The sequence below is a fragment of the Eulemur rufifrons genome, chromosome 17 (genome assembly GCF_041146395.1).
Source record: "Eulemur rufifrons isolate Redbay chromosome 17, OSU_ERuf_1, whole genome shotgun sequence".
NCBI lineage: Eukaryota > Metazoa > Chordata > Mammalia > Primates > Lemuridae > Eulemur > Eulemur rufifrons.
In genome coordinates, this window is record NC_090999.1 from 50,499,589 (window position 1) to 50,526,323 (window position 26,735).

General features: G+C 40.2%; 1 protein-coding gene across 8 annotated transcripts in view; it reads left to right on the forward strand.

The window, feature by feature from the left end:
- Positions 1-213: 213 nt before the first annotated feature.
- PDE8B (phosphodiesterase 8B) overlaps positions 214-26,735 on the forward strand; it is a 223,765-nt gene continuing 197,243 nt past the window's right edge. For all 8 annotated transcript variants that reach the window (XM_069492718.1, XM_069492723.1, XM_069492721.1 and 5 more), the window contains exon 1: positions 214-390. In XM_069492718.1, coding sequence (XP_069348819.1) covers positions 355-390 — 36 coding nt within the window. In that variant the 5' untranslated portion in view covers positions 214-354. The remainder of the gene's footprint in view (positions 391-26,735) is intronic.

Consider the following 26,735-nt stretch of genomic DNA (forward strand, 5'->3'; position numbering starts at 1 on the left):
AGTCCCAAGAAAGGCACCAGGTTAGGCGACTCCAGCGAGACTCCACTTCCTTGGAGGGTGAGGGGGGCCGGGGAGGCGTTGCCCAGAGTGGAGTAGCTAAGCCGGCTCAAAGTCGGGGCTCCACACTCTGGGAGGGGCGCTAGGACCCAGGCACCCGCTGGCCTGGGGACGCGTCTGGGGAGTGAAGGCGCGCAGAGGCTCGGGCTCGCGGCCAGAGTCCCTTGGAGCTACCAGACCCTTCACGTGGGCACGAGGCCCGGGGTGCGGGGTGCAGGGTGCGCCAGCCCTGTGCCCTCTGTGCCGGGCCGAGGCGCCGGGCACCGCCGGGGCGCCCAGCAGTCCCCCGCCGCCAGCATGGACCAGCCGCACCGCCCGCCGAGCGCGCGCCAGGTAAGGCCCCCCGCGCGGGAACAGCGTCCCGCGCTGTCCGAGGGCCGCCCCCTCTCACCTGGGCACCCGGCGCCCGGGCGAGCCGGGCTGGGCATGCAGGATAAGCAGGCACAAGCCCAGAGCCGTCTCCCGGGCCCCCTTTCAGACACCCCGCTGCTAGCGGGGCTTTTTCCTTTCCTTTCCTTTCCTTTCCTCCCCCTAGTCTCTGTGTGCCGGTGCCCAGCTCCCTTCTTCCTTCCCAGGCCGGAGGCACCTCGAAGGTCTAATGTAACCGTCCGGGTAATAATTCCCGATTTGAATAATCGTCCACAAACAGCCTCCGTTCTCGTCTACAGGGCTCTTTGCAACGCTCGCCGCGCTTCCGTACGTGAACCCGAGCGGTTTCCACGTCGGGCCGGCTCTCCGGGCGCCTGTTGCGCCCGGCGTTTCCCACGCTTCCCCGGCGGCGCGGCTTCTCGTGGCTGCGTAGCTTCCCTCCTGGGAAGCGAACCACCGGCAGCCCTGGCCCGGGGTGTGTGCATGCGTGTGTGTGTGTGTGTGTGTGTGTGTGTGCATGCGTGTGTGTGTCTATGTGTGTATGCAGGCGCGCGCCCTGGTGCCTCGCTCCTGCATTCCGTTCTCCGCAATACCAAGGACTCCTCCCTCCCACTCCCCCCAACCCTGCTCTCAGTTCTAGGGCCAGAGCTCGCTGGGCAGGTAGATGAGGTGTGAGGAATAAACCACCCAGCTCTTCCCCGTGGGAAGGGATGTGCGGAGGGGAACGAAGCAGGGGCGCTTGGGAGAGGTGGAACATGCGTGCAAAAAGAGCCTCGCGCCGTGGAGCCGCAGGAAAGTGCCCCTGAGAACCGCCCGCAGCGCAGGGAGAGGAGCATGGTCCACGGGGGAAGCTGCGCAGGCTGCGCTGCCGCTCTGAACTTGGGGTCGTAGTGCTAGGCGACATAGTGTCACCTGAGATGTACTTAGTTACCAGGATCAAGTAGACACGGTCCTCGGGACGGTTGGGGGAGGTGAGGCTTGCCCCAGCCTTTACAAATGCTTGGCTAGGGGTGTTGAACCTTCGACAGACTCTTCTGTACTCTCGGGACTAGCCGTCTGGCTCAATCTGACGCCAGTTTACCGTTTCCAGGTTCCTGGCCCCAGAAAAACACCGCTGATGCGAGTTGTTAGGACTGTAAGACCACCGCAGTTCAGCGGTGGGTATCTGCTCCAGCAACCTTCGCCCTGAGGTCATGGCCCTGGGAAGTGGGGGAGAGGGACGGGGGAGTGCCTGCTCTGACAGTTACACATGATTCTGTCTGAACCTGAAGTTACACGTGCAGTGCTAACCTAAGAGAGAGACTTCCTCTAAACTGCACGTTGCGAGACAATCAACAAAAACATTTACACAGGGACCCCTGGGGGAGGTGAGGGCCAGAGGACCTGCCCTCTACGGTTTTATAATCCGATGCTTGCATTGCCAGTTCTGCTTGACTGCCCTTCTGACCTTGAATGAGCTACTTTAACTTTGTAGACGCTCGGTTTTCCAAGAAGCAAAAGCACAAGAATGATAATTCACCAGTAGTGGAAAGACCATGGATTGGGAAGCCAGGGAGTGGGGTTTCAGCCCTAGCTGTACCACTAGCCATCTGTGAAGCTCTGGGCAAGCGCACAACCTGTCCCGACCCAGCTGTCAGGAAGGTGCAAAGTAGCCTTTCATTCTGGGGTCCACTCTGGCCCTAACCTGCCAAGTTTAGACAGCCTACCAGTGCTCACTAGTTCTCTGCAGTCTTGCTACAGACTGTACTTGGTTCCAAAGAGCGTTTATGGACTGACGAGATACTGGATCAGTGGGTGAATTGAATTTTAATTCCAATCTGTTTATAAAACTACACAAATCTTTCGGGCTTAAGGTCTGTGGAAATAAGCCCGACTGGTTTAGTTAATGCTTAGAATGCACTGGGAGGGACTTCACACAGAAAGTCCCTGTTAAGTTTGAGTTTGGTTACATAACTCTGAGAGGAAAAGATCCTTTCTGTGCGTGTGGAAGACCCTAGCCACAACCTCCCTGTTACAGGCATGAGTAGAGTAGAAGCCCCAGATAGACCCCTCAATGGAAGAGGGCCCAGTGTGCCGCACATCTCATGGAGGCTGCTTAAGTTACCTGGAAATGACTCAGTGATTAATAATATCATCAGAAAAGCAGCATATCATTTCGATAATGAAATAATGAAATTGTCTTTAGAAGCTACATTAAATATTGGAATGCCTAATATTGCCAGAGCTTATTGAGGTAAACCCTGCTTTAAAAAAAAAATCACTGCTTTTTAGCTTTTTAGCTTTTTAATTTAGTTTCAGGAAGGAAAGTAAGCAAGGTGATTTATTATGTTTCTTTTTACTAGATAATTTTTTAAGAGATAAAGTAAACACAACGCAAGCCACAAAAAACCTTGTTTCTTCAGGTTTTCAGAGATGAATATCACCATCATGGTGAATATTTATTAAGTACTTACTGTGTGCTAGGCATTTAAGCTCTTTATGTACAACGTCTCCTGTAATCCTATCAACACCTTCTGAAGGAAGTGCTATTATTTCTTTCAATTTTGCAGATGGGGGAACTGAAGCTTCTTGCCTGAGATTACACAGCTCGTAGGTGGTGGAGGTGGGCCAGCTGGGTTTATTTACAATGAGCCAGGCAATATGCAAGAGGAGAGAAGGAGGGAGGGCAAAAAATGCCTCATAAGAATCAGATACTTTATGCGTCTCAGTGCATAGAGAGTAAAAATCTTTTCAGAGTGGTCATTTTCTTCTCTTTTTCTACTTGGACTTTCTTGCTCTTATCCATATGACTTTTTGTATCAGCAAAGAGATCGACCTCTTTCTAATTATATAGATTTGAGTGCAGATGGGTAAACCATAATTTGTTTAATCATTTCCCTGTGAATGGGCATTTGGATTATTTCTAAATTTTCACGATGACTTACAGTGCTAGCATAGCGGATCCTTTTACTTATATGTTTCTGCATACCTGTTCAGATATTTCTGGTGGATCAGTTCCTGGAGGTGGAATTGCTATGTGAAAGAGCATGGTTACTATTAGAATGGTACTTTTAATACATACTGTCAACTTGCCTTGCCTAAAAGAAATGGAATTTCTGATTCTGGGTCCAGTTTTTCCACTACCATATTTTTGGACTTTTGGTAAATCATTTAATTTGAATGGGTCTGTCTCAGGTGAATTATCTGTAAATTAGAGGTAGTAGGACTCGTTGGTTGCCAAGGTCTTTTTCCAACTGTGAGAGTCTGCAAATATGTGCAATTAGAGGTTGAACAAATGAAGTTATCTATATTTGACCATTTTTTACCTACAAAAACAATTTAATGGTTTCACCTAATAGTGCATGAACTCCTGAAATATCTGTGTTTGGTACCACCTGGCTTTTCTGAGGTAGATGTGTGTGTTTGAGAAGTGGCTAGGCTGTGTTGCAGTCAAAATCAACCCTGAAACCTCAGTGGCTTAAGAAAATAAAAAGATTTATTTCTCATTGACATTTTATATCCAAAGCAGGTTAGCAGAGTGCCCTGCTCCACACAGTCACTCAGGGAGCCAGGCTGACTGACAGAAGCTCTGCCATCTTGTAACTGCACTGTCTAGAACGTGTCATCTCAATGCTCTCGTGGCAGGAGAGGAAACAGAGACAGTGGAAAATTAACACCTGCTCCTAAACACTTCAGCCCAGGAATGAAGCATATTTCTTTTATTTACAGTCTTTTGGTAAGAACTAGTCACATGGACCTCACTGCGATTCACAGAGAGAGGGAAACGTTTTCCTGTGTGTCTAGAAAGAGGAAATGGTAAATAGATAGCACTCTGTATTAGTCTGCTAGGGCTACCATAACAAAGTACCAAAGACTGATGGCTTACACAACAGAAATTTATTTCCTCCTAGTTCTGGAGGCCAGAAGCCCAAGATCAAGTCATTGGCAAGGTTGGTTTCTTCTGAGGACCTCTCTTCTTTGCTTGTAGATGGTCATCTTCTCCCTGTGTCTTCACATGGTCTTCCCTCTGTGTGTCTATGTCCTAATCTCTTCTTATCAAGACACTGGTCATATTAGATTAGGGCCCACACTATGACCTCATTTAATATTAATTCCTCTTGAAAGACTCTGTCTCCACATATAGTTACATTACAAGGTACCGGGAGTTAGAGCTTCAACATATGACTTTTGGAGAACACAATTCAGCCCCTAACACACTGTCTCTGTCAGACAGCACACAGTGAGGTGCAGTCCCCTGTTTTTATTTGGGGAGGCCAGTAAGTTTCTGAGCACTTTATGGAGTCATCTTCCTCTTCACCTCACACCCATCTCCTCCTGCCTCCCGCACTCACATTTCCTTTTTTTTTTTCTTTTTTTTTTTTTTGCCAGAGCTATCAAGAAGGGACTGCCCTCAGATTTCCTAATAAAAATATTATTTTCTGAATTCCCTGGGTGTTATGTCAGGGGGCCCAGTGTTACCACTTGCATCAAGTAACCTTTTATTGATGGTGCAATATGAGGCAGGTGCCTGTAGGTGAGAGACGGTGAACGCGGTGGTTGAGAGCATGAAGCCCAGAGCAGGTGGCCTGGGGTCTAATCCCAGCTCCATCACTCACCAGCAGGGTTCCTTATCTGCAAAACGGGAATAGTAATACTTCCCTCACAGGGATATTGTCCTAATTAAGCGAGATAATTTATGTGATCTAGTGTGTGGTTGGTACACATGAGGGATCAAAAATGGTGACCATTATAATTTGCAACTTCAGCTCCTGGAGCCCTTCAGGCCCAGCGTGCTGCACCGCAGGCCATGCTCCAGCGTCACAGAAAACCTAGAGGTTCTGCTGCACGAGCTCCCACAGCTGCATGGTGTGCCCAGGAAGCATGGATTCCTTAGTATGACAGTACTTGCATTGCCATCTTAAGACAGCTAACACACGTTAAAGTCATAGGTTCCCAATTTGATTTTACAGCCAAAAAGGAACACAAGAGAGTATCTCCTTACATAGCCCCTTAAAATTATTATCCTTGTTACAGTCGAGGTAATGAGGGTTGGCAGTTAAAGTGATTTGTAAAAGCAGCATTTCAATTATTTGAGAGGTACCATCTTCCTCTCCCATTGTAATGACCCTGGAATCAGGATATGTTTTGTTGTCAGTAATACCTAAGAGTTAGGCCTGCAATCTTTTCCCACTGACGTGTCTGGGAAGACGACGGCAGACGTACCTTCTCACACTGCTTTTCCCCAGAAACACAAGGAGTTGGATGGCTCGGTACCTAGAGTGGATTATCTGTCTTGATAATTGGGAATCTGTGATTCCTGGGACTGCATTGGGACTGGAAGAGCTGTGAGTTGTCATGTAGCCTTGGGCCTTCATGATTGGAGCAGTAGAGAGTCCAGTAGGAGCCAAAGCAGTGGCTTCTCCCGGTCAGGATGGACCACGCACATCAACCCTGGCAAGTATGTGCACCTCCCACATGGGGGAAGGGAGGCCGAGACTCTGCAGTTGTGGCTAGGTGCTGGGCCTTCCTGTGAGATAACAGATACTGCGCATACTGTACTTCCCATCCCATTTCCTACCGTAAAAGAAGGCAGCGATAGATTAAAGCTTACTGTGTCTCGTGAATTGATTACCAGTCTGAACCAGCATCTCAGTGGGACAGCGTCTTATAAACTGCTGCTAGCCAGGCGGTGGTTGTAATGGATTTGTCTATGAATGTGTGTATACACTTTTAGCTTTTTGTATTTTCAACATTTCAGTCGAAGTAGGTGAGTTGTTGATAACACATGTTTCGAGTTTAATTGCTGGTTAAGATAATTTCAGAAAGGTTACACTGTGATTTGGCATTGAAACAAAAAGTTACTGTTTACACAGGGAGTCAAGGAAATAGAGCATGGAGTATAAATTTGATATTGATGAGGCAAATATTTGTCATTGGAGGAATGACGCAATTTCAGTTTTGTTTTGCTTGTTTGTTTTGCAAAGTAGCAGCCAGGTGCTTTTAAGGAAGAAAAGATACCCACAAGTACCCAAAGCTAGATTTATGTTTTGTTACTGAGAGATGTGCAAAAGGATTACCCATTACATGTCAAGTAACTAAACTGAAGGCAGGAGAAATGGCCTAATCCCATGTATAGATCAAAGCAGTGAGAAAGCTAGTGGGACCATTTAGGACGGTCATTAAGCCATTAGGTCATTGTTTATTGGGCAGCATTTTTTTCTTAGTGAAACATAGAGTGATGGTGTTTCCTACAATCAGTGACATTTCAGATCTGACGACATAAGGCAAAAGTGACAAAGAGAGGACTAGCATCTAGAGCTCCTGTCTGTCAAGCAGTCTGCTTTCCTCTGCTTGTACCAAGGTGCACACTCCTGATCCTGGTATTGTCTGACCCAGCCTTTCTTTTGATCTTTAAAAGAATGTTTAAACTTTTCCCTAGAAGATTGAGACAATTAAACTGAGGTAGAAACAAATGAAAAAGCAACCACCTAACATCCATGACCAGCCAATGTCCTCCACTGTAAATATTACTCCTTCTGAGCGAGACCTATGGAGCGTGGGACATTACTAAGAAAGTAAGGGACTTAATGAATGTATTAACACTCCATGAGTTCTTTACCAGTGAACACATGCTAGAAGGCCATGGCTGATTAGTAGGGAAACAAGTGATTTCTAGTTTTAGTATCTAGTTTCATTTAGTATTTTTTAAAAGCAAATTCAAGACTATCCTTATTGCAATAAAATGAATAGAAAGGAAAATTAAATTGCTCAGAGAGCTTTCATCAAATCCTGTCTGTTTTGAAAACTGTACAAAAGACCTTATTTGTAGCCTAAGAGTACTTTCGAAAGTAGGGGAGTTCCAGATCTGTCCAGGCTGGTGATGGAATGATATTGGGAAGATCGAGAGAAATGATATTGATAAAGGGCTTACTATGAGCATCTCTGTCAAACAGCCCATCAAACAGCATTTCTGCTTACAGAGCATCAATTTGCAATACTCATTTTCAGGTCTCCAAGAGGAAAAACTCAGTTTTAGCATCTTTTAGAGGAACAATGGCCACTGCAGTATTTTCACCATCTGTCTTTTATTGAGCAGATTTTGTGGTTAAGGAAGGGCATTTCGGATCTTTTAATACGGCGTGCGCTGGGAGTTCTCAACTTGCTGTCACTCATGTTGTGGAATAACTTCTGTCAGAAAAGCCACAGCTCACCCACTGATCTCTGCAACAATCCCCTCCCACGGCTGCGAGGATTGCACAGGAGGTAAATAGGCAGAAGGGGGGAGGAGGAGGAAGGGGTAGGGGAATAGAGGGAAGACTGCTTGGAGGAAGGATGAAGCAGTGTGTCCTGAACCTTTTGCATCTCAGCACACAGAGGACAATGGAAATATTGTCTGGGACATTCGAGTCAGTGGATAGGCCCCTGTGTCTGCTCCAGGCCCTGCATGAGTGACCTGAGGGCTGACAGAATCAATATCTTGTGGCTTCTGAACCAGTGCATCGATGAGGAAGTTCTGGGGAAAAGCGTAGCCCTCAGTTGTGGGAGGGAAGAAAAGAAGCTAGAAACCACTGCTTTGTCTGCTCCCACCTGCCTCAAATGCTCAGGTGTAGCTCCCCGAAGCTCCTCCCTCTGCCTTAAGAGGGATTTGCTCAGTCTGCACGGTTCTACTCTGCACCACCCCAAGTGCAAGCACAAGCACAGGTGTCCCTGTGGCTTGAAATCGGGAGGGTGATGAGAGCTGCGAGCAGCCAGGGCCAGGGCCACCGGACAAGGCAGACAAGGGCAGCCTTGCTTCCTCCCTCTGACTTCTCAACCTTAAAGGAGCAGGTTTCTATTAGTTACGCCACAAATATGTATTGAGCATCTAATATGTACCAAAGTTCTTCCCCTCTTGGAGCTTACCTAGTAGTGTGGGAGAAAGTTAAGAAGGAAAGGGGTGGAAGAAAGGAGGGAGTAGAAAGGAAGAAAGAAAGAGTTGGACGGTGATAAGCACTAGGGAGAAAGATAAACCAGGAAAGAGCAGCAAGGGCTTCCCAGGATGGCTGGGGAATCTTGCTGTATTAAACAGGGGGTCAGAGAAGGCCTCCCTGGTCAGGTAACATCTGAGCTGAGGCTTGAAGGGAGTGAGAAGTGAGTCATGTGGGTATTTGAGGAGGAGCATTCCAAGCAGGAGGAACAGCAAGTTCAGAGGCCCTGAGGGAACATGTTGGTGTGTTCAAGGTGCAGCAAGGAGGCTAGGGTAGCAGGAGAGAGTGAACAAGGGAGGACAGTAGGAGCTGAAGGCAGAGAGGTCATAGAGAGCCAGACTGCTTAGGACCTGTGGTCTCCTATAAAGACTGGGCCAGATTGGAGTGAGGGGATCTGACTGAGGTGGCAGGAGGCTTCCCTGGCTGTGTATGGAGAGCCAGGTGAAGCTGGGAGGTGCACTAGAAGGCCATCATATATCTAGGCAAAAGATGATGGTGACTCAGACCATGAGGGTAGCAGTGAAGACGGTGAAAAATGGTCAGATTCTGAATTGATTTTGTAAGTGGAGCTATCAGGATTTGCAGGCAGATGGAACATGGGGTGAGAGAAAGATCTAGGGTGACATTATAATATCTCTAAGGCCGCTTCCAGCACTAACATAGTGTGAGTTTTGATCGTCAGCCTGTTGGTCAGGCTTGCCGCCTGGCCCTGCCCTTTGCCCATATTCTCGTTAATTTTTCTCTGTGAGTTGACTCAGATGACCTGAGTTGATATCATGGGTAACCATGGTCTGATGTGGTTCTTGAACTCTACTGTGCCCTTCCAGGGAGATCTAAGGCCAGACCTTGACTGTAACAGCTCAACCTGCCATGGTCAAAATAAAGGCCCCTCTCCACCTGGAAGTCTTTCCTCATAACCCAACTTTGAGTGCTCCTAAGATATCTTTAAAGGAAAGGGGTAGATCATAGTTTGTTAGCTGAGAAAATACTCTTCCTAGTAAGCGAACCATAAACAGTGGAACGATGAGAACCAATGGGAGCTCAAGGTCTGACTGGGATCAATGATGGCTTTTACAGGCCTGAAAGTTGTGTTGCCATCATCACTTTGGCTTTCACGTATGAACTGGCTGTCTGATCTGTTGGCCAAGAGCTTCTGCAGAATTAAAACAACTGTTGGTCTCTTAATACATATTTTAGGAAAACTTCAGTTGGTGAAAGATAAAATAGGCCCAAGAATAATATGATTAGTAAGGAATGGTGAATTTGTTATCTTCTTATGCCAAGTGTTCAGGTATATTAGTCTTCTCGGGCTGCCGGAACAAAATACCACACACCGGGTGGCTTAAACAACAGATGCTCCCTTTTCCACAGTTCTGAAGGCTGGAAGTTCAAGATCAAGGTGCTGTCAGGGTTGGTTTCTGGTGAGGCCTCTCTTACTGGCTTGTCCATAGCCACTTTCTTGCTGTGTCCTCACATGGCTTTTTGTCTGTGCGTGTGTCGAAAGAGCTCTATGGTGTCTCTTCCTCTTCTTGTGAAGGCACCAGTGCTACTGGATTAGGGGCCCTCCCTTTTCCTCATTTCACTTTAGCTACCACCCTAAAGGGCCCATCTCTAAATACAGTCACATTGGGGGTTGAGGCTTCAACCTGTGAATTTTAGGGGACACACTTCAATCTATAACATTAGGTAAATGCTGTAAGGTTTTTAAAAAATAAACTTTATTGAGGTATAATTTATGTGCATAAAATCTACACCTTTTAAAATGTATGGTTTGATGAGTTTTGACAAAATATGTCATCATGTAATGTGTCCATGCAGACATTACCACAATCTAGATGAAGACCAGTTCCAACAAAGACCTCAAGTAGCCGCTGGTTTTTGTCCTACTCCAGTAGACTAGAGTTGTCTTTTTAAGAGTTTCATGTCAATGAAATCATACATGTAGCCTTTCGTGTCTCGTTTCACCCAGGATAAGGCTTTTGAGATTCATACTTGTTGCTGTGTGTATCATTAGTTTGTCACTTTTTATCTTTGAGTAATAGTCTCTATTATGGAGGTGCCACAATTTGCTTCCTTGTTCACCTGCTGATGAACATTTGGGTTGTTTTCAGTTTTTGGCTATTATTTAAAAAGTTGCTATGAACATCCATGGACAAGCCTTTGAACAAACGTTTTCATTTCTCTTGGGTAAATGCCTAAAAATGAAATTTCACGGTTCTATGGTAAGTATGTTTAATAAGAAACTGTTAGATTGTTTTCTAAAAGTGGCTATTATCAATTTACGTTCCCTTCAGCAGTGTCTGAGAATTCCAGTTGCTCCACATCCTTACTCACACTTAGTATTGTCAGCCTTTTGCATTTTAGCCATTTTAGTGGCTGTGTAGTGATATCTCATTGTGATTTTATTTGCATTTCACTGATGACTAATTGATGCTGAACATTTTTTATGTGCTTACTGGCTATTTTTCTTCCTTTTATTATGAAGTATCTGTTGCACATATTTTGCCCAATTTTTAACTGGGTTGTTTGTCTTCTGATTATGGACGGGTAGGACTTTTTAATATATTCTGGATACAAGTTTTTGAATATATTTCTCCAGTCTGTGGCTTGCCTTTGTATTTTTTAAATTTCTCTCATCAGTGTTTTATAGCTTTCAGTGAGAAGGTCCACAGAGAAATTTTTATGCTTTTTAAATATCGTTGTAAATAGTATTTTAAATTTCAATTCCCAATTTTTCATTGGTGGCATATATAATACAATTGATTTTTGTTGATTGACCTTGTATCCTGTGATTTTGCTATTTATTAGTTCTAATAGCTGATTTTGTAGCCTTTAGGATTTTCTATGTATACAATTATGTTGTCTATGAATAAACAAAGTTGTATTTCTTCCTTTCCATACTGTGTATCTTACATTTCTTTTTCTTGCTTTATTGTATTGGCTAGGGCTGCCGATATAAATACTGTGATAATGCACATCTGTGCCTTGTTCTTGATCTTAGGGAAAAGCATTCAATCTTTTACTTTTAAGTATGATTCCTACTGTGGATTTTTTGCATATGCTTTTTATCAGGTTGAAAAAGTTACGTTTCTTGACTTAGAATACTTCTCATGGATAAATAGTGAGTTGTCAAGTGGTTTTCTTACATCTGTTGAGATGCTGTGTGTTTTTTCTTTTATTCTTTTAAAGTGATGACTCACTTTGACTTTCTTATTGTGGTAAAATACATACAAAACTCACCATGTTAACCATTTTAAAGTGTATAAGTAGTATTAAGTGTGTTCACAATGTTATGCAACCATTACTCCTGTCTGGATCCAGAACGTTTTTTATTACTTCAGAAGGAAATTCCATGCCCATTAAGTAGTCACTTCTCATTACCCCAGCCCCTGGTAGCAACCTGCTGTTTCTGGATTTGCCTGTTCTGGATATTTATAAATGGAACCAGAATATGTGACCTTTGTGTTCGGCTTCTTTCACACAGCATGTTTTCAACATTCATCCATGTTGTAGCATGCATCAGTACTTCATTTTTTAAATGGCCAAATAATATTCCATTGCATGGATATACCACATGTTGTTTATTCATTCATCCATTGATGAGCATTTCGGCTATTTCTACCTTTTCACTATTGTGAATAGTGCTGCTATGAACATTTATGTACAAGTTATTATTTGAACATGTGTCATACTTATGTATTTATATATTTATTTAGAGACAAGATTTCACTCTGTTGCCCTGGCTAGATTGCGGTGGTTCCATTGTAGCTCACTACAACCTCAAACTTCTGGGCTCAAGCGATCTTCCTGCCTTGGCCTCGCAAAGTGCTAGGACTACAGGCATGAGCCACTGCAGCTGGCCTAAGCTTTTAAATATACCCATCACCTGAATAGTGTACATTGTACCCAAAAGGTAATTTTTCATCCCACACTCCCTCTCATCCTCCTCCTTCTGAGTCTCCAATGTCCCTTAAGTCACTCTGTATGACCATGCATACACATTGCTTAGCTTCCACTTACAAGTGAGAAGGTTCAGCATTTGGTTTTCTGGGTTTCTGGGTTACTTTACTTAGAGTAATAGCCTCCAGTTCCATCCAAGTTGCTGCAAAAGACATTATTTCATTCTTTTTGACGCAATACACACACACACACACACACACACCACATTTTCTTTATCCATTTATCAGTTTTGGGGCACTTAGGTTGGTTCCATATCTTTGCAATTGTGAATTGTGCTGTGATAAACAGCAGGTGTCTTTTTTATAAAATGATTTCTTTTCCTTTGGGTAGATCCCCAGTAGTGGGATTGCTGGATCTAATGTGATATGGTTTGGATGTTTGGCCCCTCCAAATCTCATGTTGAAATTTGATCCTTGTTCTTGAATGTGGGACCTGGTGGGAGATGTTTGGGTCATGAGGATAGATCACTCATGAATGGCTTAGTGCTCTCCCCATGATAATGAGTGAGTTCTTGGTTTATTAATTTATGCAAGAGCTGGTGTTTTAAAGAGGCTGGCACCTCCTCTTCCTTCTTGCTCCTTCTCTCACCATGTGACACACCTGTTCCTCCTTCATCTTCCCCCTTGATTGGAAGCTCCCTGAAGCCCTCACCAGAAGCAGATGCTGGTGCCATGCTTCTTGTACAGTCTGCAGAACCATGAGCTGAATAAACCTCTTTTCTTTATAAATTACCCAGCCTCAGGCATTTCTTTTACAGCAATGCAAAACAGACTAACACAGAATAGTTTAGTTCTTTGAGATATCTCAATACTGTTTTCCATAGAGGTTGTACTAATTTACATTCCCACCAACAATGTATAAACATTCCCTTTTCACTGCATCTGCACCAGCATCAGTTGTTTTTTGACTTTTTAATAATGGTCTTTCTGACAAGAGTAAGGTGGTATCTCATTGTGGTTTTAATTTGCATTTTCCTAATGATTAGTGACATTGAGCATTTTTTCATGTTTGTTGGCCATTTGATTCTCTTCTTTTGAAAAATGTCTGTTCATATCTTTTGCCCACTTTTTAATGGGGTTGTTTTTTTCGTGCTGATTTGCTTGAGTTCCTTATAGATTCTGGATGTTAGTCTTTTGTCAGATATATAGCTTGTGAACATTTTTTCCCATTCTGTAGGTTGTATATTTACTCTGTTGATTATATCTTTTGCTGTGCAGAAGCTTTTTTTGTTTAATTAAGTCTCATTTATTTATTTTTGTTTTTGTTGTATTTGCTTTCGGAGTCTTAGTCATAAATTCTTTACCTAGGCTAATATCAAGAATAGTTTTTCACAGGTTTTTTTCCTAATATTTTTATGGTTTCAAGTCTTACAATTTAAGTCTTTAATCCATCTTGAGTTAATTTTTGTATATGGTAAAATATAGGGATCCAGTTTTATTCTTTTGCATGAGGTTATCCAATTTTCCCAGCACCATTTATTGAATAGGGTGTCCTTTCCCCAGTGTATGCTTTTGTTTGCTTTGTTGAAGATCAGTTGGTTACAGGTATTTGGCTTTATTTCTGAGTTTTTTATTTTGTTCCATTGGTCTGTGTGTCTCCTTGTATAGCAGTACCATGCTGTTTTGGTTGCTATTGCCTTGTAGTATAATTTGAAGCCAGATAATGTAATTCTTCCAGATTTGCTCTTTTTCCTCAGGATTGCTTTGGATATTCATGCTCTTTTTTGGTCCCATATGAATTTTAGGATTATTTTTTCTAATTCTGTGAAAAATGATGTTGATATTTTGATAGGAATTGCATTGAATCTGTAGATTACCTTGGGCAGTATGGACATTTTAATGATGTTGATTCTTATCATCCATGAGCATGGGATATGTTTCCACTTGTTTGTGTCATCTATGATTTCTTTCTTTAGTGTTTTGTAGTTCTCCTTGTAGAGGTCATTCACCTCCTTGGTTAAGTATATTCCAAGGCATTAAATTAATTAATTAATTAATTAATTTATTTTGCAGCTATTATAAAAGAGACCAAATTCTTGATTTGATTCTCAGCTCGGTTGTTATTAGTGTGTAGAAATGCTACTAATTTGCACATGTTGATTTGATTTTGTAACCTGAGACTTTACTGAACTATTTTATCAATTCTGGGAGTCTTTTGGAGGAGTCCTTAGGGTTTTCTAGGTATAGGATTATATCAGTGGCAAACAAGGATAGTCTGACTTCTTTTCTGATTTAGATACCCTTTATTTTTTTCTCTTGCCTGATTGCTCTGGCTAGGACTTCCAATACTATGTTGAATAGAAGTGGTGAAAGTGGGCATCCTTGTCTTGTTCCAGTTCTTAGGGGAATACTTTCAACTTTTCCCCGTTTAATATGATGTTGACTGTGGGTTTGCCATATATGGCTTTTATTATTTTGAGGTATGTTCCTTCTATGCCTAGTTTGTTAAGGGGTTTTATCGTGCAGGGTGCTGGATTTTATGGAATGCTTTTTCTGCATCTATTGAGATGATTGTATGGTTTTTGTTTTTAATTCTGTTTATGTGGTGGATCACATTTATTGATTTGCATATGTTGAACCATCCCTGCATTCCTGAGATGAAACCCACTTGATATGGTGAATTTTTTTTTCTTTGATGTGCTGATGGATTTGGTTTGCTAGTATTTCGCTGAGGATTTTTGCATCTATGTTTACGAGGCATATTGGTCTGTAGTTGTCATTTTTTGTTGTGTCCTTTCCTGGTCTTGTTATCAGGGTGATACTGGCTTTGTCGAATGAGTTAGGGAGGATTTTGTCCTTCTCTATGTTACGGAACAATTTCAGTAGGATAGGTACTAGTTCTTCTTTGTAGATCTGGTAGGATTTGTCTGTGAATCCATCTGGTCCTGGGCTGTTTTGGGGGTTGGGAATTTTTTTTTTATTACTGATTCAATTTCACTACTCATTATTGGTCTGTTCAGGATTTCTGTTTCTTCCTGATTCAAGCTTGGGAGGCTGTGCATTTCAAAATCTATCTATTTTCTCTAGATTTTCTAGTTTGTGTGCATAGAGGTGTTCATAACAGTATCAGATGATTTTGTATTTCTGTAGTATTAATTGTAATGTCTCCTTTTTCATTTCTGATTGAGCTCATTTGAATCTTCTCTCTTAGTTTAGCCAGTGGTCTGTTGATTTTGTTTCTGTTTTCAGAGAAACAACTGTTTATTTCATTGATCCTTTGAGTTTTTTTTGTTGTTGTTTGTTTTGTTTTGTTTCAATTTCATTTAGTTATGCTCTGATCTTTGTTATTTCTTATATTCTGCTAGCTTTGGGTTTGGTTTGTTCTTGTTTTTCTAGTTCCCTAAGATGTAACATTAGTTTGTTAATTTGATGTAAGCATGTAGTGCTGTGAACTTCCCTCTTAGCACTGCTTTTACTGTATCCCAGCGATTTTGGTAGCTTGTGTCACTAAAAGTTTTTCAATTCAAAAAAATTTTTTAATTTCCATCTTGATTTTGCCTGTATAACTTTTGACTCCCTAAAAACTTGTCTACTGATAGCCTATTATTGAGCAGAAGCCTTACTAATAACATAAACAGTTGATTAACACATATTTTGTACGTTATATGTATTATATACTGTATTCTTACAATAACGTAAGCTAAAGAAAAGAAAATGTTATTAAGAAATTCATAAGGAAGAGAAAAATATATTTACTGCTCATTAAGTGGAAGTGGGTCATTATAAAGGTCTTCATCCTCATCTTCATTTTGAGTAGGCTGAGGAGGAGAGGAAAGAGGAGGAGTTGGTCTTGCTATCTCAGTGGTGGCAGAGCAGAAGAAAACTCATGTATAAGTGGACCTGCACCGTTCAAAACCTGTGTTCTTCAAGGGTCAACTATAGTTTTCAATTCATCATAGTTTTGAATTGCATTTCCCTGATGACTAATGATATTGAGCATCTTTTCATGTATTTGTTGGCCACTTGTGTGTCTTATTTGTAGAAATATCTATTCAAGTTCCTTGTCTCTTTTTGAATTGAGCTTTTTGTCTTTTGTATTTGAGTTGTAAGAGTTTTAAAAAATATATTCTGAATACTTGACCCTTATTAAATACATGATTTCCAGATATTTTCTCCCCTTTTTGGTTGTCTTTTTACTCCCTTTTTTTTTTTTTTTTTTGAGACAGAGTCTCGCTTTGTTGCCCGGGCTAGAGTGAGTGCCATGGCATCAGCCTAGCTCACAGCAACCTCAAACTCCTGGGCTTAAGCAATCCTCCTGCCTCAGCCTCCTGAGTAGCTGGGACTACAGGCATGCGCCACCATGCCCGGCTAATTTTTTCTATATATATATTTTAGTTGGCCAGATAATTTCTTTCTATTTTTAGTAGAGACGGGGTCTCGCTCTTGCTCAGGCTGGTCTTGAACTCCTGACCTCGAGTGATCCACCTGCCTCGGCCTCCCAGAGTGCTAGGATTACAGGCGTGAGCCACCACCCGGCCCTTTTTACTCCCTTGATAGTATCCTCTGATGTAGAAAAGTTTTTAAATTTGAGGAAGTCTATTTTTTTTTGTTTGTTATTTGTGCTTTTGGTATCATATTTAAGAAACTACTGGCAAATCTGAGGTCATTAAGATTTGCCCCTGTGTTTTCTTCTAGGAAGTTTATAGTTTTAGCTCTTAAATTTAGTTTTTGATATGTTTTTAGTCTTATGTAGTGGGGTTGCTAAGAGTCCAACTTCATTCTTTTGCACATTTATTTTTGAATTGAATCTAACCTTGCATGTTTGCGATAAACACCACTTGGTCATGGTGTATTCTCTTTTTAATATGTTGCTCCATTTGATTTGATCAGTTTTGTCAAAGATTTTTGCATTTATGTTCAGGGATATATTTGTTTCTGCACTGTTCTTTTTTTGTTCTGTCTTTTATTTTATTTATTGGTATCTGGATAATGCTGGCCTTATAACATGACCTGTGAAGGATTTCCTGCTGCTCAATTTTATGAAAATGTTTTTGTAGGGTTGGTATTATTTCTTCCTTATACATTTTGTAGACTTCACCAGAGAATGTCTCTGGGATTGAAGTTTTCTTTGTAAGCAGTTTTTTAAACACAAATTCAATTTCTTTAGTAAATATAGGGAAATTTAGATTTTAAAATATTTCTTCTTGAGTGAGTTTTAGTACTTTGGGTATTTCTAGGAATATGTTTATTTTACCTAGATTGTGAATTTATTCATATAAATTTATTTGTAATATTCCCTTATTATCCTTTTTGTGGCTGTAGGGTCCTGATGTCAGTTATTGGTGTCTTCTATCTTTTTTTAATTGATCAATCTTGCTAGAAGTTTATCAGTTTTATTGACTTTTAAAGAAACAGCTTTTGGACCAGGCATGGTGGCTCATGCCTGTAATCCTAGCACTCTGGGAGGCCGAGGTGGGCGGATTGTTTGAGCTCAGGAGTTCAAGACCAGCCTGAGCAAGAGCGAGACCCCGTCTCTACTAAAAATAGAAAGAAATTATATGGACAGCTAAAAATATATATAGAAAAATTAGCCGGGCATGGTGGCACATGCCTGTAGTCCCAGCTACTCAGGAGGCTGAGGCAGGAGGATGGCTTGAGCCCAGGAGTTTGAGGTTGCTGTGAGCTAGGCTGACATCATGGCACTCTAGTCCAGGCAAACAGAGTGAGACTCTGTCTCAAAAAAACAAAAAAATAACAACAAAAAAACAGCTTTTGGATTAATTGAGTTTGTCTATTATTTACTTGTCTTCTATTCATTAATTTCTGTTTTTAAATTTATTATATTCTTCTTTCTTCTTAGTTTGGATTTAATTTATTTTTTCCCCAGTTTCTAGGTGAATCTTAGATCATTGAATTTGGACCCATTTCTGTTCTAATATAAGCTTCTAAAGTATAAATTTCCCTTTAAGTATGGCTTTAGCTACATCCAAAATTTTGATTTCATTTTATTTTTATTCAGTTCAAATATATTCTAATTTTCTTTGTGATTCTTATTTGCACAATGGGTTACTTAGAAGCATGTTGTTTAATTTCCAAGTATTCGTGAATTTTCCGGATAACTTTATTATTGACTTCTGATTTACATCTGTTGTGGTTAGAGAACATTGTGTATGGTTTCAATCTTCAAAATGTACTGAGGCTTGTTTTATGGCTCAGCATATGGTATATCTTGGTGAATGTTCCATGTGCACCTGGAAAACATGTGCATTCTGCTGTTATTGGATAATGTGTTCTATAAACATAAATTATGATGTGTTGCTTAATGGTGTTTTTCAAGTGTTTTATGTACTTACTCATCCTCTATTTGTTATATCAATTGCTGCAAGAGAAAGTCTCTAAGTATAATTGTGGAGTTGTCTATTCCTCCTTTCAGTTTTATCAGTTTTTGCTTCATGTGTATTGATGCTTTGCTATTGAGTGCATTCATATTTGGAATTGTTATGCCTTCTAGATGATCTGATTCTTTTATTGTAATGGAGTGTCCCTAGTTATCCCTAGAATCTATCTGGCTCGAAATCTGCTTCATCTGACATTAATATAGTCACTCCAGCTTTCTTATAAGCAGTGTTTTTATGGCATATTTTATTCTATCCTTTTACTTTTAGATAATCTATGTCTTTATGTTTATTTAAACTAGATTTTTCTTGTAGACCAAGTATATACTTGGTTTAACTGGAGTGCCTAGAACACTGACATTTAATGTAACTAGTAGTTACATTAATTTAATGGAAATATTTATATGATAAAATATAAGTCTATCACATAGTATTTGTTTCTAATTTTTCCTTTATTGCTCTTTATTTCCTTTTCACTTTTCCCCTGCATTTTTGTGTTAATGAGTAATTTTTGTGATTCCATTTCATATTAGCTATGTTTGTTTCTTTTCTTTAAATGGTTGTTCTTAGGTTTACAGTATCTACTTTTTAACTTATCATAGTGTGCTTTCAAATAATAGTATACTCCTTAGTCTATAACAAAAGAATCTTACATTACATAGATGGTCCCTGACTTATGATAGAATAGAATTCTTATTTCTATGATGGTTCAACTTATAATTTTTCAGCTTTACAATGGTGCAAAAGTGAGATGCACTCAGTAGAAACTGTACTTTGAGTACCTATACAGCCATTCTATTTTTCACTTTCAGTATTCAATAAATTACAAGATATATTCTCCACTTTATTATAAAATTGGCATTGTGTGAGATGATTTTGCCCAACTGTAGGCTAATGTAAGTGTTCTCAGCACCACTTAAGCACTTAAAGTAGGATAGGCTAAACTATGATATTTGGTAGTTTAGGCATACTAAATGCATTTTCAATTTATGATATCTTAACTTATGATGAGTTTATCAGGGTGTAACCCCACTGTAGGTCAAAAAGAATCTGTACTTCTATGTACTCTCTCACATCCTTTGTGCTGTTTTTGTCATTATTTTACTTCTATATATTTTATAAACACCACAATACATGGTTATTATTTTTGTTATAAAGTTAAGTATTTTTTAAATAAGCAATAAAAGTGAGAAAAGTGTCTTTTACATATACTCTCATATTTACCATTTACCATGCTTTTTATTTCTTTGTGTATATCCTAGTTTTTAACTAATAACATTTTCGTTCTGCTTGAAGAACTTTTTAAACTTTTCTTATAGTTTATGACTGTTGGTGATGAATTCAATCAATTTTTGAAAAAAGTTGTCATTTACCTTCATTTTTTGAAAGATGTTTTTCCTGCATAGGTTGTCAGTTTTTTTTTTTTTTTCTTGCAGCACTTTAAAAATATCTCTCCATTTTCTTCTGGCTTTCGTAGTTTCTAATGAGAAGTCTGTCATTATTACCTTTGTCCTTCTGTGCTTATGATGTTCTTATTCTCTGGCTCCTTTTAAGATTTTCTTTTTATCAGTGGGTTTCAGAAATTGTATTATATCTTAGTATTTTAGTATGGTTTGCTTTTGGTTTATCCTTCTGGAGGTTTGTTGAATTTCTTAGCTCTGTGACCTACTGAGGCTCTGTTCATTTTCTTTTGTGTTTTGTTTTTGCTTTTTTTTTTTTTTTTTGAGACAGTCTCACTCTGTTGCCCAGGCTAGAGTACCGTGGTGTCAGCTTAGCTCACAGCAACCTCAAACTCCTGGGCTCAAGCAATCCTTCTGCCTCAGCCTCCCGAGTAGCTGGGACTACAGGCATGTGCCACCATGCCCAGCTAATTTTTTCCATATATTTTTTAGTTATCCAGGTAATTTTCTTTCTATTTTTAGTAGAGATAGGGTCTCGCTCTTGCTCAGGCTGGTGTTGAACTCCTGACCTCAAGCGATCCTCTCACCTCGGCCTCCCAGAGTGCTAGGATTACAGGTGTGAGCCACCGCGCTCGGCCTGTTCATTTTCTTTTAGCTGTTTTGTAATCTCTGTGGTTCAATTTGAATAGTTTTAATTAGCATGTCTTCTAGTTACTGATCTTTTCTTCTGGAGTGTCTAATTTGCTCTTAGTTCCATCCAGTGACTGTTTCATTTTAGAACTTGTATTTTCATTTCTAGAAGTTCCATGTGATTCTTTTTTATATCTTCCATTTCTCTTCTTACAATGCTTATGTTTTTCTTTCAATATTTGGACAATAATTATAATAGCTGTTTTAATGTTCATGCCTGCTAATTCCAGCATTTCTGTCACATATGTTTCTATTTATTGATCTTCCTTTTGATTATTAGTCACATTTCCTGCATCTTGGGATAAAGTAATTCTGATTATATGCTAGACATTTTGAATGTTATTTGTTGAGTGTTTAAGTTTTGTTGTCTTTCTTTACTGAATGTTGGATTTTGTTTTGGTAGAAAATGAAGTTAATTTTGGTTTAGTTTGATACTTTCAAGGTTTGTTTTTAAGCCTTTAAAGGTAGATGTGGAGTAGTCTTTTCTCTGTGGATTCTTTAACCTTGTTATTAGCTATGACTCAATTGGATTCTCTACTGAATGCCCTGAGTGACCAACAAGGACTCTCCATTTTGGCTGGTAGATGTTGGATAGTTTCTAGTTCTGTGTGAGCTCTATGAATTGTTTAGCTTATAGCTTTCTGGTCACTCTCTTCCTAGTCTGTGGAATTTCACTGTACTCATGCATGTCTTAGTAATTAGTAAATTTTCAAGTACCCCACTATGTCCTTTTTATGTGTAGCTGCTTCTTTCTGAAACTCTGCCCCATAACTTCCAGGCGCATAAGCCTCTTTGAACTATGATTTCAGTCTCCTCACATCAGCAAAACACTGTACTCTGCCTGAAGTCCTTCCCTGCTCTGAGACCTAGAATTTACCTTCAGGGTGAAAGCTGGGGTAATCATATTGTATCTTCCATCTGTTTCCCTTCTGTCATGGACAACAATCCTGAGCTACCTATTTTCCAATGTCTGATAATAGTTGTCACACATACTTTATCTGGTTTTCTAGATGTTAATGGAAAGAGGGTAAACTTGGTCCCTGTTTCTTCATGAGAAGTCCATGCTGCAAATTTTTATTCATGTTCTTACATAAAAGGTTACCATCTTAATGCTATTCTATTTGAAGGTGTACTCTGAGATGCTTTTTCTTCTTTTTTTCCCCTCCATTCTTCTTCCACAATTAAAAAAAAAAACTATGGATATTTCAAATTAATTTGGAAGAAATATGCTGCATTGTTTATGTTTATCATTACAGAATTGTCTGTTTTCCCACAGTGGTTCCTATGTCTTATTCTTCTTTTCCAACACACCTACTTCAAATAGGGCTAATGTGGCTTTTTGATACAGTATTTAGGCTCTGAAATGGCTGTCAGACTTCATTCGCTAGGGGAATTTCTATGACCTTCATAGCTGGAGTTCTAAGAATGGCCATTCAAGGATTGCTTCCTACATTTCTTGAAACTGGGGATTACTTGTAGATGTGACATCTCCAGCTCATTATTATAAATGTTTTATACTTACTTGAACATACAGTGGGAAACAGAGAATATTAAAGATGCAATTAATGTGAAAAATCATGCCATCTGAATTGTAGTGGCCTATGAGTTTCTTGGAGAACTTTCTGCAATTTAGTGCTTCAGATGTCTTATAAATGTATAGACTGCATCTCTTTCAAAAGCCTTAAGAGAAGGAAATTTTAAATACTAGCTAGGTTTCTTAATTTAATAACAAAAGACAATTCTTATACTACATATCTCCTAACATGTTGCTTTCACTTCAGAAGTATATAGAGTTTTCTTTTAAACTGGTATTTATGTCGGTGACTTAAAAAAGATCAGATCCCTTGTTATGAAGGATCTTAACCTTGTCTTTTAGATCTCAGCGAGAAATGCAATGCATATAGCATTAGCCACATTTTTTTTGTAAGTCCTATGTAGGATTTTTATAACCTATAAAAGTTTTATGACTCCATGTTCAGGAGAAAGCGAGTAATTACTTAGCCAAGCTAGGTAGGAGTTCGGGTTAATGGTAAACAGAAAGGAGATGTTGAAAGATTTCATATCCAAAGTGTAAAAACACAAAAGAAGCATACAGAGATAAAACGTGAAGTACAAGACTGTTGCATAGTAAGCTGCCCTCCAAATGGCAGCCATTATTATTATTATTATTCAGCAAGTATTCTGAAAATGATTTTATCTGCCTTGTGTATTTATACTGGATCGAGTTTACACTATTACCCGATACCCTGCCCCTCACCCCCAGGCCTCTGCTTCCTAGAACTTTATTTATTGTTCTTAAAACATAGTGGACTTTTGTCTTCCCACGTTTGAATACTGTATAGTAAGAAAAAGAAAATCAAGTACTCTGCTGGGAATTCACATAGTTCTGCTCTTGTGTATTTAAATATTAAGTTTATTTCTATAAGTAAACCTGTCCCCTCCCGCCCTCCACCCCCACTCCATGTCTCAGAAAAGGTGGAGACTATTGAAAACCTGTCCTTAGGGGTCCCTCATTTGACGAGGCTTGCAGATATCCTTAAAAGTCACAGACTTCTATTCCTTATAAATTGCCAGATGACATAGTGCTTTGTGACATTCCTTTGTGTTAAGAAACTTTAGGTGTAAGCACAAGTTATATTTTGTTTCAGGAAATGGAACATCACAGGTGAGTGTTTTTTGTTTTGTTTTTTTATTTGTTGTCATAGTGTTTGTTTTGCAATATCTTACTTTGTATAAAGCACTGATTTTGAAAGTGTGATCCTTGGGTAAGGAGCATTAGCCTCACTTGGGAACTACTTAGACAAGCAAATGCTTAGGCCTTGCACTCTGTTTTAGGCAGTTCTGATACATGCGAAAGTTTGGTAGCCACTGGTGTGGAGAAGCCTGGAAAGCTCGCCCACATCTGGCTTAATCTATTTCTGTCTATGATATTATAAGCCTCATAATATGAGGTATGAAGAAGTAATCAGTCATGCCCCCAGCTACTGTTGCCTTGGAGATGTTTAATGGTATAACACGGGAAGTGCCACACTGCAGAGCAAATTTCAAATCCCAAGAAGGAAGAGACTGCCAAAAGGCTTCTAGAACACCTCCTTTCCCAGCCCCAGTGGCCAAAGTGAGAGGATTGAGACCCCGGAACCACAGAAGGTGATAATGCAGGGCCTTCAGGCTGAGCTGCAGCCTGGAGGTACCTTGAGCAAGCTAAGGAGTGAAATTCCAGGGCTCAAAAGCTGTTCTTGAAGTAAAAGTATCAAAAGCCTGACTTTAGCAATCCAGAGAGGAGGCAAGAAGCTAATATCATCGTGTAGGCCTGCCTGTGGGGCAGCCCAAGGGAAGCTTGGCAAAGACACGATTCTCTTAGCCACGCCAGGGAAGGGCGGCACGCGGTCAACAGTTAGGAGGACCTGGAGGCTGATGTATCCATCTATTCTCTCCATAAAGGCTCATGATTCACTCAACAAATATTGAACAGGTACTATTTCTAGTTCTAAGTGCTAGAGATCTAGCAGTGAACACAAAAGAGGTTCCTGGCCTTATGTCTCTTACATCCTAGTTGTGTTCTGGGGATAGTTAAATGTCAGCACTGGCGTTGGGTGGACACTTTCTGGTTCCTAGACTCAAGATTTTGGGCCCCAGAAAGTGCAAATCCAGGTGAAGAATTCCCTTTATAGACAAGGCTTATTTCTCCCGGGAGTGTGCCCCATTCTCACACGCACATTGTCCTAGATATGTAAGCTGGAAATTTTGCCATCAGTTTTGATATCACTGGCTCCCTGGCTCCTCATCTAATCAGACACCAGATCCGAGGGATTTGTTCTCAGTAAGGTGCATTGAATTTCCCATTTTTATCTGTTTTCACAAATCTCATCTACTCAATGTCCTTGTACCAGTTTGCTAGGGCTGCCAGAAGAAAAATACCACACACTATGTAGCTTAAACACCGGAAATTTATTTTCTTGCAATTCTGAAGCCTGGAAGTCCAAGATCAAGGTGCCAGAAGGGTAGGTTTCTGGTGAGGCCTCCCTCCTCGGCTTGCAGATGGTGCATTCTCTCCGTGTCTTTCCATGGCCCTTCTCTGTGTGTGTGCGGGATGGAGAGAGTGATCTCTGGTGTCTCTTCCTCTTCTTATATGGACACCAGTCTTATTGGATTAGGGCTCCACCCTCGTGACCTAATTTAACCCTCATTACCTCCTTAAAGGCCCTAACTCCAAATATAGTTGCATTGAGGGTTAGGCTTCAACATATGAATTTTGGGAGGATAAAATACAGTCCATATTATTACCCCATTCCTGGGTTATTATAGGTACTTATAGGTACCTAATATAGGTACTTATAGGTAATTATAGGTACTATAACAAGTACCAATATATTTTAGGTACTTAGTGATCATTATTCTTCTTGAATGATCACCATTCTTCACCAATTCTTCTTGAATATGTAACTAGATTCATTTCAGTAAAATAGTACAGTTAACCCTCGAACAACATGGATTTGAACTGCACAGTGTCATTTATAAGCAAATTTTCTTCTGAGACAGCAAGACCAACCCCTCCTCTTCTTCCTCCTCCTCAGCCTACTCCAAGTGAAGATGATGAGGATGAAGACTTTTATGATGATCCACTTCCACTTAATGAATTGTAAATATATTTCTCTTCCCTATGATTTTCTTAATAATATTTTCTTTTCTTTGGCTTATTTTATTATAAGAATATAGTATATAATACATATATAGAATATGCATTAATCAACTATATATGTTATTGGTAAGGCTCTGATCAGCAGTAGGCTATAAGTAGTTAAGTTTTTCAAGAGTCAAAAGTTATGTAAGGATTTTTGACTGCTTGAGTGTCAGTACCCCTAACTCTGCATTGTTCAAGGGTCAAATGTATTTTTAAGTTACAGTCCTATTAAAAACTTCATTGACTCCTAATGACTAGAATTTAGCCAAACTTCTTAGTCTGGCATTTATGTTACCATTTGATCCAGCAATCCCACTACTAGGCATCTACCCAAAGGAAAAAAAGACATTCTATAATAAAGACATCTGCACCCAAATGTTTATGGCAGCACCCCCATAAACATTAAGGAATCAGCGTAAAAGGGAGAATCTTGTTAAACTCAGGGTCTCCTCCACTCACAGGGGTTGACCCATTCCTACTCTAAAATATGCTACGCTTTAATAAACTTTGACATTTTGCTTGCTTAAAGAAAATAATAATAATAATGTTATTCTCTTTCTCCACACCACAAACCTTTTCTGAGTCATCCACTTCATTATTCTTCATGCATTCAGCGAGTGTGCCCTCCCCTAGGCCTTCAAGCATGTTATTCTTTCTGGAATGTCCTCTTTTCCACTTATTCTAATACTGCCCTTTCTTCCAAAAGCCACACTCTTATCTCCTCAGTGACATCTTCTGGATCATTTCCACCCACAGTGATCTTTCTCTCTGGGCTTGGATTATTTTTTTCAAACAAATGTTAACACATTCCTCTTGTGTGTATGTCTATGTTCCTCACTGAATTGTCTGAGGGTGAGTACTGAATATTTTACTTCTTTGTGGCCCTCACCAAGCCTGGCACAGTGGTGCTGCTCAAACAGTGTTCTCCTCGCGTGGATGGGTGGATGGATGGAGGGATGAAGAAAGATTGATATTCCCTTTGATAAAGTTTTCTGAGAATCTTAACTTAAATGTCATGTCCTCTAAGAAAATTTTCATAACCCTACCCGAGTCTCTCTCTAAGACATCAACATATATTAGATCTCTATATAACCTTTATCACTACCAGAGAATATTATTGCTTGTCCTTCCAACCCCTCATAATATTCTAAACTCCATAAAAATAGGGACTGTTTGTCTTCTTCCTCAGTGCTCAGTTAGCATGTGACACATGGTAGCTACTCAATAAGTATTTGATGAATGAATGAATGAATGGATGGATGAATTTAGTGTCACATTAGTGTAATGAAATCTTTTGG